The 16673-nt window shown below is 40.0% G+C and overlaps 3 protein-coding genes across 5 annotated transcripts; 1 reads left to right on the top strand and 2 right to left on the bottom strand.

The window, feature by feature from the left end:
• Positions 1–72: 72 nt before the first annotated feature.
• Positions 73–5314, top strand: hsd17b2 (hydroxysteroid (17-beta) dehydrogenase 2). Its single transcript, XM_058407842.1, has 5 exons — positions 73–1596; positions 1920–2132; positions 2498–2683; positions 3157–3294; positions 3409–5314. Exons 1-5 carry the CDS (start codon positions 1320–1322, stop codon positions 3750–3752), a joined length of 1158 nt encoding a protein of 385 aa, XP_058263825.1. The 5' UTR covers positions 73–1319; the 3' UTR covers positions 3753–5314.
• Positions 4857–7943, bottom strand: mphosph6 (M-phase phosphoprotein 6). The gene is made up of 5 exons (XM_058407846.1): positions 7723–7943; positions 7249–7361; positions 5870–5960; positions 5660–5769; positions 4857–5539 (listed from the first exon to the last, which is right to left on the bottom strand). The coding sequence occupies exons 1-5, from the start codon at positions 7771–7773 to the stop codon at positions 5398–5400; spliced, it is 507 nt and encodes a 168-aa protein (XP_058263829.1). The 5' UTR covers positions 7774–7943; the 3' UTR covers positions 4857–5397.
• Positions 7944–8662: 719 nt separating this feature from the next.
• Positions 8663–10546, bottom strand: snx20 (sorting nexin 20). Of its 3 annotated transcripts, none has more exons than XM_058407845.1 (4): positions 10387–10546; positions 9961–10303; positions 9732–9874; positions 8663–9604 (listed from the first exon to the last, which is right to left on the bottom strand). In XM_058407845.1, exons 2-4 carry the CDS (start codon positions 10055–10057, stop codon positions 8936–8938), a joined length of 909 nt encoding a protein of 302 aa, XP_058263828.1. In that variant the 5' UTR covers positions 10058–10303; positions 10387–10546; the 3' UTR covers positions 8663–8935. The 3 variants fall into 3 exon arrangements, with proteins under 3 accessions (XP_058263828.1, XP_058263826.1, XP_058263827.1); XM_058407843.1 differs by having other exon boundaries at positions 9961–10102; XM_058407844.1 differs by having other exon boundaries at positions 9961–10546.
• Between the last annotated feature and the right edge of the window lie 6127 nt (positions 10547–16673).

The following is a 16673-nucleotide window of genomic DNA, read 5'->3' as shown; positions in this document are numbered from 1 at the left end:
ACCTTTACTCTTTTCATTTGCTTTTTGCTTACACTGTGTTTACATTATTCTCGGTGTCTGAGTAACTGGAGCAAAGCCATTTGTTAAATGTAAAACATGCCATAACAAGGCACTCCAGGTGAGTCACTGCACCATTTTAATGTTTACAGAAAACGCTAGTCCACATGTCAACTGATGGAGGGAGCTTATTTTCATAGTATTTACAGGCACTGAGGCTTGTTTCAGGTTTTGTAGGTTTATGAAAACCTGATACAAACTTGGCTTGTTATTTAACAGCTTGAACTGTTATTTCACTTTTTTATCATTATTATTATTATTATTATTATTATTATTATTATTATTATTATTATTTATCAGAACTCCTGTAGAACTGTAGAAATTTCAGCAGAGCCCAAAGCAATCCTCATGCAGCTTCAGAAGTTATATAATACAGCAAACAAAAGTGGTTTTATGGTCACTTGTAAACTTGGATGACCCCAGCATTACAGGGTTTTCCCTTCAATACCTAACCTACCTGCTATACGACACTGTGGCTGTGAGCAAACTGACCTACAAAAATGTCCATAACATAAAAACCTTTCAGTTGCTGGTAAAGTCCACCAATCTTTGTAAATGTTTAAAGGTGAAACCTGATCAAGGACTGTGCTTTACTGCACTCCGGTACATCTGATGCTGTAGGACACCTGAAACAATACACTGATGAATGAGTTCTGACCTCTGGGCAGATCTTTGGGGTGAACAATGCAGATGATGAAGTTCTTCCCTTGAGAATATTATCCTGAATGTGAATTTTATTGCCGGTACGAAGGTGACCAGAGTTTTCCTGCTTTTGATAAGAGAAGCACAAGTATTGATATGTTGATTATAGTGTATGGATTTAAACTCCTGACAGATTCATGGTGACCTCAGAGTGAAAATCTCATGAGCACTGTGATTGCTCTAGTATTACAAATACACTAAAAACACGGGTACAAATTAAAATCAACCACCCTACACTGTTCAGATGATAAGCATTAGAATGAGGACCTTTTCCCCAGTTTGAGGTTTATGTTTCAGGTATTTGTTAAAGGAAACCTGCTTGCGTGTGTTTGTTAGACGTTATGATAAGATGACAGGTTCCAGCCAGCAAACTCTATCTGAACTTGCTCAAATCAAAAAGGTGGATTTGAGATCTCCTTGGTTACCCTCCTTGTGTAGGGTGTGGCTTGTATGAGATAGCACTGCTATGTAAAAGGTTAAAGAAAGAGAAGGCTTCCTGTGAATCACTGCACCTTATTGTATGTCACAAGGCGCTTTCTCTTCCTCGGCCAGGTCTGCTGATGAGAATGGAGGCAAGTGGAACGGAGCTCTGGCTGTGTGTGTTGATCGGAGCCGTCAGCGCCACACTGCTGATGGTGGGATGGAGTAGAAGTCACTTGTCGTGGTCAGTGGGGCTTGTGGTGGTAGTGGTGGAGGTGATGCTGTGCTGCTGGATACGGAATGGAAGTGTGGCAGTGATTCTGCTCAGTGCTGTCTGTGTCTGCTGCATAATCTACTTCAGTGCAGGAGGAAAAGAGGACATGCTTCCTGTACGAGGCAAAGCAGTGCTCATTACAGGTGACTTTTACCTTATAAAGAGCTTTTAGATCAGTGATAGAGTATCTTGGTTCCTAGACCAATTTAGTTAAAGTTTTAAACTTTTTTTTTTAAAGTTTTAAACTAGTATAGGGAATATAACTTCATATATGGTAACTATGGACATGTTCCAAAGTAAATAAAATAAATAAAAAAACTAATCTGTAATATATGGTTGAAAGTAAATCTCTCAGGCATTCTTCAAATTGCTGCTGATGATAAAATTACAACAGACAGTTGTAGAGAACAGAAGAGCTACTAAAACTGTGTGTGTGTGTGTGTGTGTGTGTGTGTGTACACCACAGGTTGTGACTCTGGTTTCGGCCATGAGCTTGCTAAAGTCCTGGACAAAGCTGGGATGAAGGTATATGCTGGAGTGCTGGAGGAGTCTGGACCTGGTGCACAGAAGCTTAGGGAAGCTTCATCCTCACAGCTCACTGTCCTACAGATGGATATCACAAACATCAACCAAATCTCTGAAGCTCATCAACTTGTCAAGAATCAAATAGGAGAGACAGGTAACTATAACAAGTGTCAGAAAGTACAGAATGTACCAGACCTCAGCACTTGTTGTGTTTAATTCCTTATCAGAAACTGATCGATTGTGTGACACCGATAAAGCCTGTTTCTCTGCATGATCTACTAATTACACAACAACCAGAAGCTGTGCAAGAAAAATATTTCAAACAGGTATAAGAAAATTCCAGCTTTTTCAAAGTTTGTCATTTTGTGGCTTTAATATTTTAAAATCAAATCATGATGATAAATAGAAGCAGTGAAATCTGCTAAGGAATTGTCCATTACGTTATATCTGAGACACAGGTCAGGTGCTGTAGAGTCTCTGAAACAAGACATTAAAGGGTGACTTCTTCACTTTGGGCAGGTCTGTGGGGACTGGTGAACAATGCAGGAGTACTGGGACACATATGTGATGGAGAACTTCTGCCCATGAGAATATTACGAAAAATCCTGAATGTGAATTTTATTGCTGGTGCGGAGGTGACCCAAGTTTTCCTGCCTTTGTTAAGACGAGCAAAAGGAAGGATTGTGTGTGTGTCCAGCATGGCAGGTATGTTGTGTTTTCTACTCTGTAGATTGTAATGTCACAGTCACTTCACCCAAGCTTGTAACATCATGTCCAGTGAAGGTATATAAAGGCTTTTTGTGCGCTTTTATCTTAATCTTAAAATCCTTTCTAAAGATAACGTGCTAGATAAGATTTGGTTACAAACGTGCGAGTGTGTGTCTCCTGGTTGCACATGTTTTTATAATAAACACTGTAAAGTAAGGTCAAAACACAGCCCAGTATATCGAATATTGTCTGGTTTTGGGGGTTTAGTGTCCGAGTTAATCTCAGGATTAGTTTGATTTTCAATTGATTTTATTTTATTTGCTTTATTGATTAAGTAGAACTCAACACTGCACACAGACTTAAAGTGTAAATATATTATCAGTAAGTAAACACTATTCACTTTAATCGAACCATCCTGGCCTTCATGCACTCTGCAGCGTGTAAACATCTGTTGCACTGGACTTTCCTAGGAGAAGTTCCCTTCCCCGGCTTTGCTGCGTACGGTGCCTCTAAGGCAGCTGTGATTTCTTACTACGGAGCTCTGAGACAGGAACTGTCCCGCTGGGGGGTGAAAGTGGCCATTGTCCAGCCAGGAGGCTTCAAGACCAGTAAGTTCTGAACCAGATGTTTTCACACAGTTTAGTGAATTTACACCATGACCAGTTAAATGTTTGTATTTTCAACTGGTCAAAAACACTATAACACAATATTTCTGTATAAAGATATTTTAGGCAATCAAGAGGAATGGAGTAACATTGAAAAGGAGATCCTCAGCACCCAGCCCCAAGAGGTCATAGATGCATATGGAGAAGCGTACATCTGCTGTATGCAGCAGCGTTTAAGTAATATGACTGCCCAGTCCTGCGCTGATTTCAGGCCAGTTCTAGATGATATACAACACGGGTTACTTTCAGGAAAGCCAAGGGCCTTTTACCACCCGGGACCCACAGCCTGGGCCATTCCGTTCCTGCAAAGGATTTGTCCTACATGGCTGTTTGATGCCATTTTTGCACAGCTATTTGCGTATAAGAAGTTCTGCCCAGCAGCACTGGCTTCCAAAAGATGACCACTTTAAATTGATAATACACACAGCAGTGTAACCTTAGTGCATATGTGCTACTGAGGACAACACTCCAGTGTGCAGGTATGTGCTTAAGGCTATACAAACACACACACACACACACACACACACAAAAGATTCGGTCAGTGGTACTGAAGACCACATGATACAAAACATGCTAAACAGGTTGATTTGGAGTTAATTCAATAGTTTTCATTGTGAAAAGTTGGCTCTCAAAATCATATGGTCACTATTGGATTGGGGTCAAATATGCAGAAGATGCTGGAAATGCACAGAATGTGCAGGACCTGGAAGAGCACTGGGCAGTTCAGCTGCTCAGGACAAACAAGGGAATCATGAATAATTCTCAAAAAAACCGTCCCTGTCCATCTCGCTAACGCTCAGTACATGGAATCAAGCATATGTAAACATTTGAGCTGGTTCATTGGTGAAAATTCATTATTATTTTGTCTTGTGGAACATGTGTAAACATCTGCCATGTGAAATAGATTATTGAGGGCAGAACTAAATAAAACATAAGGTTGCAATTTCTAAGATTCCTCTGGTTTCTTTAAAAATGACCATTTTGCAGATTCAGTGAGGGTTCTATAAACTCTACATGGCCTCTGACCATTACAATGAACTAGATTTGAAATAAAGCAATCAAGATGTTGACTTTCAGCTTTTATAACATCCCTACATCTTCTCAGGCTTAAAAGTAAATAGACACTTGACTGATAAGCTCGGTAATTTCATGGCCAGGTGTGGCTGTGTTAGAGGTACTCTGTGTGGAACACTTAAAAATAAGGAAAACATTAACGAGTTAAGAGACACCAAAATGCCTTGTGGTGGTGTATAGAGGCAAAATCTCACACACACACACACACACACACACACACACACACACACACACACAAGTGGATCACTACAGTGCCCTGTAGTTCCAGTGAAAGGAACTCTTAATGCTTCAGCTTCATACCAAGACATTTTGGACAATTTCATGCTCTTTGTGGGAACAGTTTGGGGATGACCCCTTCCTGTTCCAACATGACTGCACACCAGTGACCAAAGCAAGGTCCATAAAGACATGGATGAGTGAGTTTGGTGTGGACACAGAACACCTTTGGGATGAATTAGAGTGAATTTGTTCATATAGTGCATGTTCTCTATGTAGACAGACTTACAGAGCCTTACCTTTTCCTAATTATCCTGTGATTTGCTTATCAATACTGTACATACCTTAAAGACACATTGCTGGTACATTTTACTGTCTAGAATCTATATTCAGTTTCTGTGTATATTTAACATTAAAGATGTTTGTGTCTAATGACGAGAGATTATTACACTAACTCATGAGTTTTACTTTAACAACAGGAGACTGATCCACACTCGTTTCCACGAGTATTTTTTTGGAAATACCAAACCTTTAAATTCCAAATCTTGCCCAAGTACACATCCCCATACACTAGCCCTCGTCATCTGTGGCCAGAAATTGTGAGATAAAAAAAAATAAAACTAACCCAACACACATTACAGTGATGATCATAAACTCTTCCACTTAAAATAAAGACATCAAGTTTGCAGCACATTTTTTCACTCAACGTAAAGAAATTAAAAACACCACACATTTTATAAAGTCTATAAAATTTCCTCAGTCCTGGGGCTTTAGGAACACTTTCTTGGGCTGCGTCTCTCCGGTATTATGGTTGACATCTTCCTCTTCATTCTTTTGAGAAGAGCGTTCCCTTTTTTTGGCGAATTTTCTTTTCATGCTTTCGACCAGACTTCCATATCTATAAGGGAAAGAGATACAGCTTTCAGTGACACTGCACATGTTTACCATCAAACTATTGTAATGGTCAATGATTTTAACTACTCAAAACCAAGGTCAGGTATTTTCTTCTTATTCGTACCTCATGGCCATCTCCTCATCTGTAATGTCTGTGTCCATTCTGGTCATATCGTTCTCCTCCACCTCTTCATCCTCCTCTTCTTTGGGAGCATTCATTAAAACCATCAGCTTCTATAAAGGGTTCAATCGGATGGTAAAGACCACGCAATACGGGCAGCAGAAAATAAGAAATGTTTCTTAAAAGCAGAGTAAACAGTCAAACGTCATTTACCTCAACCTCAGGATTAAATCCCTTAAACGACATCCTTCCATAAACCAGGTCTTCACATGGGACATAACTTCTTTCTTCAATTATGAAGCTCCTATATGAGACACACACACACAATTAAATACTCTCAGGGATTTATGTTATTTGATAGAAATGTAAATTATCACACATATACATATTTTATATTTTTTATATATATATATATATATATATATATATATATATATATATATATATATATATATAGATATATATATATATATATATATATAAAATGTGTGTGTGTATGTATTCTGACCCCTTTCTATCAGAACCAGCATTAACTTAACAGTAACTCGTCTGTTGGATCGGATCACACGGGCCAGCCTTCACTCCCCCCGTCCATCAATGAGCCTTGACCGCCCATGACCCTGTCTCCGGTTCACCACTGTTCCTTCCTTGGACCACTTTTGATAGATACTGACCACTGCAGACCGGGAACACCCCACAAGAGCTGCAGTTTTGGAGATGCTCTGATCCAGTGGTCTAGCCATCACAAATTGGTCCTTTTGGTCAAACTCACTCAAATCCTTACACTTGTCCATTTCTCCTGCTTCTAACATCAACTTTGAGGACAAAATGTTGACTTGCTGCCTAATATATCCCACCCACTAACAGGGGCCATGATGAGGAGATCATCAGTCTTATTCACTTCACTGGTCACTGGTCAGAGTGTTATGGCTGATCGGTGTATAAATATATTTTTTATTTATATCACATTTACTCCATCTTTCTTTACACACACAAAACAGAGAGCTGGTCTCAACAAAGAACTGAACTGAGCTGGACACACACATACTCACAAAATTTGTGTTGTTTACATGTACTATTTACTATTACATGTAATATTTATAACTGTTCACTTTTGATTATTTAAATACACAGGTCACTTTAATTAAATGTATCTGTTATAACTAAATTACTTCTGTTACTCCTGCTGTTATATTCACTGTCCTAAACCTGTTTCTATCCGTCTTTGCACTCACTGTCAACACTGTTTTTTGCACAAAGTCAGTGTAATATGTCCTGTCTGTCTGCACTGTCTTGTCTTGTCATCTTGTCTTATGTTGTATGTTTAGTTTCTAAAGAATGCCCCATGTAGGAATAGTTTAGTTCTATGTTTGTCCGTGTCTCCTGTACTTCATGGTGTTCTGTGTATCACCTCTGGTCCAGGAGGAATGTTGTTTTACGTCACTGTGTACTGCATCAGCTACAGTCTATATGGCTGAAGTGACAATAAAGCTTCTTTGACTTTGACACACATGGATATAAATACAGCTTCACCACCTTCTAGTCCAGTTTATAGTGCTGACTGAAACCTCAGGAAGATGATTAAATCTTACTCTTTCGCTTTAAGCTCAGGCAGGTCCAGATACCAATGGTCATCGTTTATAATCCTCTTCTCTTCCTCCTCCAGCTGTTTCTTCACCTCTGCATCAAGGCCTCTTTGCATAAACTACAGAGAAAGTGTTAATAAAGTGCACAGTTAGAACCTACATCCTGACCGGTCTTCACGGTATATTTATTTATTTATATCTGACATTCATGGAAACTTCATCCCAGTTTAATTAAAACTCCATGAGAGAATTAAAAGGAGACCATTAATGTCTCTGTGTCTCGACTATAAAGCTCGGAGCTTCACGGTGTGGTCAGGAAGAGTGCGCGTGCACTCTGTCCTTCACTGGGAGCTTCACGGTGTGGTCAGGAAGAGTGCGCGTGCACTCTGTCCTTCACTGGGAGCTTCACGGTGTGGTCAGGAAGAGTGCGCGTGCCTCAGTCTCTGTAGATGTCTGTGATGAAGAGAAACCAACACTCACCTTCATCCGTAAAAGGTTTTTCGACAGTTTTGTTGAGCCGTCGTTTGGCATTTTGTCAGATTCTGGTTAAAAATATAATACCTGTGAATAAAAACCCAAGAAAAGTTTAAATTAAACTACTTTTACTTTCTGTTCTTCCCAATAAAGTGTCCAGGTAACAGCGTCCCGTAAACATGCTACACGCGCACCTAAATAGACACACCGCGCATGCGCGTAAGACCTCAGTAAGGCACACTTAATCGCACGGTCGACTGTGCAGCGGCTAGTCATGCCTGATGAGCTAAGGATGGAAATGAATGAACGTGAGTGTACTCTTCTTAAAATCATGCTCATTATAATGCTTTTCTGAGTGTGGATTATTTAAAATATACTCAGATTTCTACATTATCGTGTTAACTTCATAGCTATAAAGTTTATTGTTTAATCTCATAAGTGATAAAACAGTGTATAATAACAATATAACAGTATAATTTTATATATATATATAGAGAAGTTTTGTGGAATTATTTCAGCATTTCATTGAGGGACATTTTATTAACATTTATTTAATAAAATGCATAAAGACTTTTTTTTTCTCTATAATAACAATGATCTTAATTCCTTCCTCATGGATCAGCACAGAGTCCCGGGTTCAGGTCGTGGAACTTGACACTGAAATTCCCAGCAAATGCAAATCTTTTTTCTGGTATTTAAAAAAAATAATTGGTCTATAGCTGGAATTCTGGAGAAAGATTAAGCCTATATAAAATACAGAAGGAAGAGGTGTAAATTAGTCCCATTAGCCAGAGGCTAGAGGAAGGACATGATGGGAAGTTATGTGTCTAGGGGTAGATTAAATCTACAAGTACAGCACCTTAAACGACTTTTCACTCAGAAAAAAGTCATGTTGCCTACGTACATAATCATCAGAGAGAGACACTGACTCAGAACCACACACATGTCCGGTATGTTGAAGACATTTTAATAAAGTTCTGCTCATTGTTGTGGACATAGACGTTTCAAGAAGTATGGTTTATGTCAGAGTTACTCAAATTTTGCTCTGGAGGGCCAATGCCGTGCAGAGTTTAGCTCCAACCCTGATCCAACTCCTCTACCTGTGATGTTCTAATATTCCTGATGACACTGATTAGCATGCTCAGGTGTGTTTGATTAAGGTTAGAGCTAAACTCTGCAGGAATGTGGATCTTGTGGGCCAGATTTGAGGATCCCTGGTTTATGTAAACTCTTGCACCACAAGTTGTTTCAGAGACATCTGTGTGTGGAGTGCGTGTGGTGAGTGTTGAACTCTGATCAGCTCCTCTTGTAACTGAGCCACAGGGTGCTGTAATTTATAGCCCAGATCCACCATGGCCTCCAGCAGCGGGGTACGATACCTGCGCAGTCCGTAGCGCCTGACTCCTGGCAGCGCCCTGTTTCCGGTCTGGAAAGCTGCGTGGAAATCCTCCAGATCCCGCTGGCATACCAGCAGTGCACACAGAGTCGGCACGAGCAAGGACGGATCATGAGAAGACAGTTTCTCCTGGAGCACTAGAGCATTCTGCAGGACCTCGAGGGCATGAGAATAGCGACCTCCACGCAGCAGATGGTAGGCCGTCTTCAGCTCGGCGTGAGTGAAGAAGGCTATAAACGCAGGCGAGCGGCGGATGTAGCTCCGAGAGTACAGCTGGGTCAGGTAGTCGCAGAGAGTCACGCGCCGTTCATTGATGTTCTCCTTGGAGAAGTTGCCCGTCAGTCTCTTTTTGGGCAAGGTGACATCCTCAAGTTCCTCACTGAAGTCCTGAAGGAGCTCGTAGTGCAAGTGGAGGAACTCGGAGTAGCGGCGCTCGATGGCCACGTGCTTACAATCGTAACTCCCCGACCTGATCACTATTATCTGATACACCTGAGGGAAAATAAACAGATGATGACACCTGTACGATGTTCTCACGCAAGCAGTGACATGGAACATATGAAACATACACAGCTCTACTAGAGGTACTGATAACCGTGCACACTGAAGGTCAACTCACCACATATCTGGACGTTGTGTGTTCTATAGTACGGGTGGACGGGATCTGAAACAGCAGTTTAACAGCCCTGACCTCTCGTTTCACTGCCCTCCAGTGCTGCTGAAGCTCTGCTGTAGTGAGACAGGAGGCACTGACCCCTGCCGCTGCATCCAGAAAACACTGATTTATTTCATTATAAACCTTCAGTCTGTCATCTACACACTCACATCCTGTCGCGGACAGTACTGACCTGTACCGAACGACGTCTCGTCCACTTGCTCGGCATTAAAAGGATGTGTGTTTTCATGATCAGTCCTCAAGTCCAGTAGCTGAGAGTCAGAATCCATCTCCACAACATTTCCTTATCTCCTCTTCCCTTCTGGTAAACTTTCCTGACACATTATACATTAAACAGTATACATGGTTCTGCTGTAAATATATTCACATACTCCACTGAGAGGAATTCCACCTACAGCGCTGAGATAAACACATTTCAGAGGTGTGTATGAAAATGCAGTAACATGAAGCACTTCTTTGTTCTCAGGTTGTAATTGATGGAGGTGGAGGAAGTGACCTGATCTGGACTTATCATGCTGAAAACACAATGGAAATTTACAGATCTCTCTTCCCTGTAGTAGTTCAACAAAAATAAAACAGTGTAAAGAAACTCAGTTACCTGTGTGAAGAGCTGGAGTTGAAACACGTTGAGTTTTTAACACCTCAGTGAAATCAGTTTAAATCTACTGTAAACACTGTGGTGTTGGGAATAAACCTACTGAACTATTTCTTCAGATTTTGAGCAGTAAGAGCCAGTAATGTAAAATAACCTGCTGAACGTTATCTTAAGAGGAACTGAAACCTGAAAGTGGGCGTGTCTCTGTTCTTCATAGCTTTCATTAACTCAACCAGACCATCAGTGTCTTTTGTGTTTGTTTTTTGTTGTTTTCTTTTTTTTTTAACTGAAAATCTCTGCTATTTTTTAAGATAAAGAATTTTTCAGTAACTATAATAGATATATAGGAAATATAAACACAACTACAATCCTATGTGTCTTGTTTTATTGTGCTGTTGTCGGTGTTGCAGTTGAAATCCATAAGATCTTCCAGCAGGGGGCGGTGTTTCATTTACAATAGAACTTCTCCACAGGAACACTGTTAAAGATGGTTGCCAAATCTTATCCATTACAGGACCGGGGTGGATGCAGGGTTTATTCTCATCAAGCAGAAACCACCACAGCTCAGAACATTTGTAAATCTGATTTAGATTACTGAAGCAAACACTGGTTTAAAGAAAATACATCTGATGTTTCAGGTCTGTGTTTATATACAGCATTTATGCATTAATGCAGAAAAGACTGAACCTCTCTAAACACCTCTAAAACCTTAAAAAATCCTCTCAAAAACGTTTCAGAATGATGGACGTTGGGAAGAGCCTGCGGATAAAGCCAAGCCGGGTAGAGCGGTGCACCATGTTTTGGTGGCTGCTCAAAATAAAACCATTTCTGAAATAAAACTAAGGCTAATTTTTAACACAACATCAGACACTGTGGTAAGAGCCAGGGACATTACTTGCTATCAGCTATGCTACATCTTCTGGATCTATTTTTAGTATCAGAGCAGAAATAAACTATATAAACATCTGAATATTCAGTGTCTGATTTTTCAGTTTCTTTATAGAATTTCTTGTTCGTGTGACATTACTTAATTATAGTCTAAATGTAGTCCAGTTTAATTCAGCTATATTAAACTTTTTGTCACTTCACACATCTGCTTTAACAGTTTAAGAGGTGTGTGTGTGTGTGTGTGTGTGTATTATAGTAGGATGCTTGTGAGTTTTGGATGCATGAACCACTGTATGAGACAAGCACATCTGTGTGATCCTCCTCAGCTCCACTCATTCATACGGCTATAAGCACATAACCCGACACTGCCCAGAGAACAATGGCATCAAGCAACTATTTTTAATTCACTCCATTGTTTAACGTGGCAGCCTGGTGCTTGGCATTTATTTATTAGTTTTGAAACATACATTTTCTATTGTTCGGGACATAATTCCTGTTTTGTTCCACAGATGCCGGGTTAGTGCGCTCTGTCCCTGCCAGCTGTGAGAGGTGTTACTGTCTCATTGTGGCACTTGGCCCATCTGCTGAATAGCTAATAGGATTTTATCGTCGAAATGTACAGTAGTATTGTCATACACACAGGAATAACAGTGCAGATGTGTTCCTATCTGAATAAGTGCAATAAAAATCTGACATCCTTTCATACTGCTAGAATATTTTAAAAAAGGAGTCCAGTTTCCGAGAAATGTGATGTCAGTTTCTGTTATTGTGGTTGGTCCAACATGGACAATCTTAAGACTTAAAAACATTTTATTCTCCTTTCTTCAGTGGATAATGTTGCTTGCTGCTGTTAAAGAGGATGAATGTGTGATCCCGCTGTCTGGTGTCACCCAGGAGAGAATGGATTCCCTTTAAGGTTTCTTCCTTGTTGACTCAGGTGTTGTTCTTGTCCCTGTAAACACACTGCATTGTAGCTAGCTCTGTAACATAGGTGCAGACCAGTCAGAGTGCCCATGCAGACCCTTGCTCCCCTCCAGTAGTGCCTACAATTTTTATGTGAGCATCACAACTGGACTATGGAGCAGTGGAAGAGGCTTGCCTGGTCTGATTAATCACTTTTTGTTTACATCATGAGGAGGTCCTGGTGCGTGTGCGTCACTTACCACCAGGATGCACTATGGGAAGAACGTGAGTTGGCAGGGGTGGTGTGAAACCCTCGGCTCCTGCGTTCATTTGGATGGTTATTTTGTTACGTACCACATACCTAACACTGTTAAAGAAAAAAGCACACCCCTAATGGCAGTGGCCTCTTTCAGCAGGATAAAGTGCTCTGCCACACTGCAAAGATTGTTCAGGAATGGTTTGAGGAACATGACAAGGTGTTCAAGGTGTTGACTTGGGTCTCCAAATTCCCCAGTTCTTAATCCAATCCAGTATATCCATCCATGGATGCCTCACCTCACAACTTACAAGACTTAAAGGATCTACTGCTAACATCTTGGTACCAGATCCCACAGCACACCTTCAGAGGTCTGTTGGAGTCCATGCCTCAACTTTCAGGGTTGTTTTGGTGGAACAAGGGGAACCTAGACAATATTAGGCAGGTGGTTTTAATGTTTGTGGCTGATCGGTGTGGTTCCTGTAGATCTAAATCTACATCTGGATTTTGTAGAGTACAAATATAATTGAATCTAAAACTTCTTCAGACATTAATGACAGAATAAAGTCAAACCAAATCAATAGGATCTAATTACTCCAGAATGCACACTCTTCATTGTAGTGTAAAGTCACTTCATATGTTTTATTCAGCATACAGTCAATTCATCTGGATCCATATAAAGAAATGAAACCCGTTAAACTCACGGGATTCTTCAGCACTATTCTTTCAGACCTTCCTTTAGGTTCACTGTAAAAAAAAAAAAAGAAGAAAAAAAAGAAGTATACTTTAGAATAATTTACTGACTAATAAACTAATGGACTTTATATAAGCACTTCCTGGTTTATTAAATGTTCTTTGTGTCTTTATTCCGATTGAGATGAATGTATATCCCTCTACTAGCAGCTAGCATCATACTGATGGGAAATAAACCCTGAATAAGATGGCTCTGTGGCTACCTCAGAGGAAACAGGAACCATATCATGTGTCATGGCGTGATGTGACAGTAATGAACTGACGTGGGACTCGAGTGAGGCAGAACAAAGCCTCTGTGCTCTCCTGGATGTACTGTTGTGTGATATCTAATAAGAGGTTTTAACACTTTTACATTATTGACCCTGACCCTTATGAGTAATTTCATCTACAGCTTCTTCCTGCCTTTCATGCTGATGCAGATGTTAATTTTCAATTTATCCTTCATAAAAGAAATCAAATTTCTACATTTCTATCCAATTCTTTTGTTAGGTAGATGAGTTCTGTAGATCTGATGTGATATAGGACGTGGAAACATTCAGTAAACAGCCTTAAAATTCCATAAAGTCAGTGTGAGATGAATTGATATCTCTTCATTTATAATAATAATACAATTGCTAATACTACTAGACTACACAATACTCACATACACATCATGTTCAGCTCTTCACTGGAATTGTGCATTTTATATACACAAAGAAGCACTCTTATATAAACACAGTTTAATTACTGTACATATAAATATCAGCATAACATTCTGCTTTATACACACTCTCTGTCACACACACACACACACACACATGCTAGAAAACCCACACAAAGGCTCATCAGTGCCTGGATTATCGTACTGTCCGGCTGTCCCAGCTATAATTTGAGAACAATAGTGTACCAGGCTATGACAGTGAGGACAATTCATAGATCATCTGCATTATCTCCCACAGTTCCATGCTGCACGAAATAGCAGTCTTCTGAATGTTATCCTCTCAGTATGACTTCACTGAGAATGTGAGGTCAGCATGCCAGGAGGATCTGAGAAAAAGAGTGTTAAACCGTCAGACAGAGAACAAATACAAGTCCAGAAAATTGACATTTTTGTAAATACCATACCCTGTGGACTCACTTCTCCTTCTCCATGATGCTCTGTACGTTTCTTCTGGGTTCCTTCTCGCTTCTTAGCTCCAGCACACAGCTAAAGATAATGAATAAGATCAAGCTCGTTTTGGTTAGTCGACTACAGTTTGGAATAGTTGAAACTAATTTTATTCTTTTGCTGAATTATTCTTCTAAGGGACTTTCCTTTCACTGTACCTGGACTTCTGTTAATTAAAAATGACTCTCTGTCCCTCTGATAAAGGCATTGCAGGCTTTATTCACATTTCCTGCCATTCAAAGGATTGCTCTTTACACCATCCTGTTCAAGCTGCTTTGGGACAAAATCCAGTGCTGTGTGGGATAACTAGACCCACTGTCCCTGTCTGAAGCCTCTCCTACACTGAGGAAGAGGAGCAGCAGGGTTGCTGTGGCAAAGTAAAAGGACAGGAAAGTAATTTCCTCTATAAAGGGTAACGTCTCATGGCGCTTGCTACGCAGCCACAATTCTATGGAGTGTGTGTGGACGTCCTACACTCTTCATCTTGTAGGGTTGGCAACGCTCAAGGATTGGCTTGGAGGCCTCTCAGAAAAATAGAAACATTCTCTCCATGAGGGAATAAAATCATTGCACCATATATATTAATCTTTCATAAACCATGTGAAAGCTTATAAAGTATTCCTGAAAATACTTTCCAAATACCTTCAGAATGATTTATACCTGCACTGGATAATCCCAGAGCTTCTTTGAAGCCTACAATACTTAATCCAAAATGAAAAGCAGTCACTACTGTTTAGTCTGAGTTGGTGTGAAAATGTGGAGGTTTTCACATAAATAAACAGAGCTGCTAGTGGAAGATCCCACAGAAACACAGCAGGTCAAAGTCCTGGCCATAGGCAAATCATAAGTGTTTGTTAATGTGTATAGAGGCAATGATTGTGTTTGTGAGGACGAGGAGAGCAGGTGTGGAGTGTATGATATGAGACCATGATGGCAAGTCTGGACTGTTATTGAATCGGACAGAAAACCCCACCGTCCCCTGGAGGAAAGATCTTCCCCATGTGTATTAACATCATTGTCAGGTGGGACCTGAGCACTACTTCCATGTTTGATGGTAAGAAGCCTGACTGTCCCTCTTGGCCATAGGAAAGCAAACCTGCACAGATATGACACTGTCACTTTGATAAAATGGTGATATTTATTGTCAGACTCTACAGGTAAGTTGTGTTATGAATTTTGCTTTGGTGGAGCTTTTATTAAAAGCCTCATGTAGAGTACATGTATTCATCTGACTGATGCTCATAATTAAAGATGTGAATTGAGACAGGATGCATGTGAATGGATGAATGGAGAGAGAGAGAGAGAGAGAGAGAGAGAGATCAATATTAATCCTCAGTAGTTCACACAGCAGTGCAAGTAAGAAGAGAAAACATTGCATCAGAAACTTATGCATCAAAAATGTAAAATAAAGTTGTGGAAGATAAATGAATAATAGGAATAATAAATCAGTGTGTATTTTCAGGAGTTCGATTTACATGTACATGTGCAATATCCTAGGTATTAAAAAGCATGTGCAGTATCTGAAGAATGACCATTAACTGTTGAGTGTGTGTGTTTCTGAGGATCGGCCGCTGGAATAGGAAGTAATGAAAGAGCTCCCAGACGTCTGGAGGCATGTGGCTGGATGAATCTGTGGCTGAACGTGTTCCTAAGCTGCCTCAGCTCAGCATGGAGAGGATGAGAAGGATTAGTCATGAGCAATAATAGCAAATTACCATTTGGTCCATGAGAAATGTGTTTATTATACTGTCTATCTAAAATGTGACCATTAGGTATCTATAGGTGGACCTAACCATCAGCAGGATCATGAAGAAACCACATCAACAACAACAGGGAATACACTCAACAATGAGTTCAGGATAAGAATCAAAGGTAGATATCTATCTGCTCTGCCATCTGCAGTTGGAGGTCCTATCTCATGTCTAGCTCCTTTTCTCCCGCTGAGCACCAGCTGTCATAATCTAATCAGCTAGGTCATTTAACATACATGGATAATTCTCTCCCTGCACATACATGCTCCTTTATTTCTCCTTATTGTAATTACGTGCCAGTCAAAAAGGCTTCAACAATCATTCAATTACTGAAAAAAGGAAGAGAGCAGGTTTAAAGTTTCAAGATTTCCAGCAAAATCTTTCATATGTAAGTTCTGTTCAGTACAATGAATACTCTAAACTTCCTAATCTGAATTATTAATCTGAATATCTGTTCATAAATAAAAAATTCTTTCTCTGCAAGATGAATAACATTAAGATGAATAACATTAAGATGAATAACATTAAGATGAATAACATTAGGTATCTCACACTGTTTCTATAAAATGATCTGTAATGCACTTCCTATATA

Source organism: Hemibagrus wyckioides, linkage group LG14 (assembly GCF_019097595.1).
Source record: "Hemibagrus wyckioides isolate EC202008001 linkage group LG14, SWU_Hwy_1.0, whole genome shotgun sequence".
NCBI classification, from domain to species: Eukaryota; Metazoa; Chordata; class Actinopteri; order Siluriformes; family Bagridae; genus Hemibagrus; species Hemibagrus wyckioides.
This window is presented reverse-complemented; position numbering and strand designations above follow the sequence as displayed.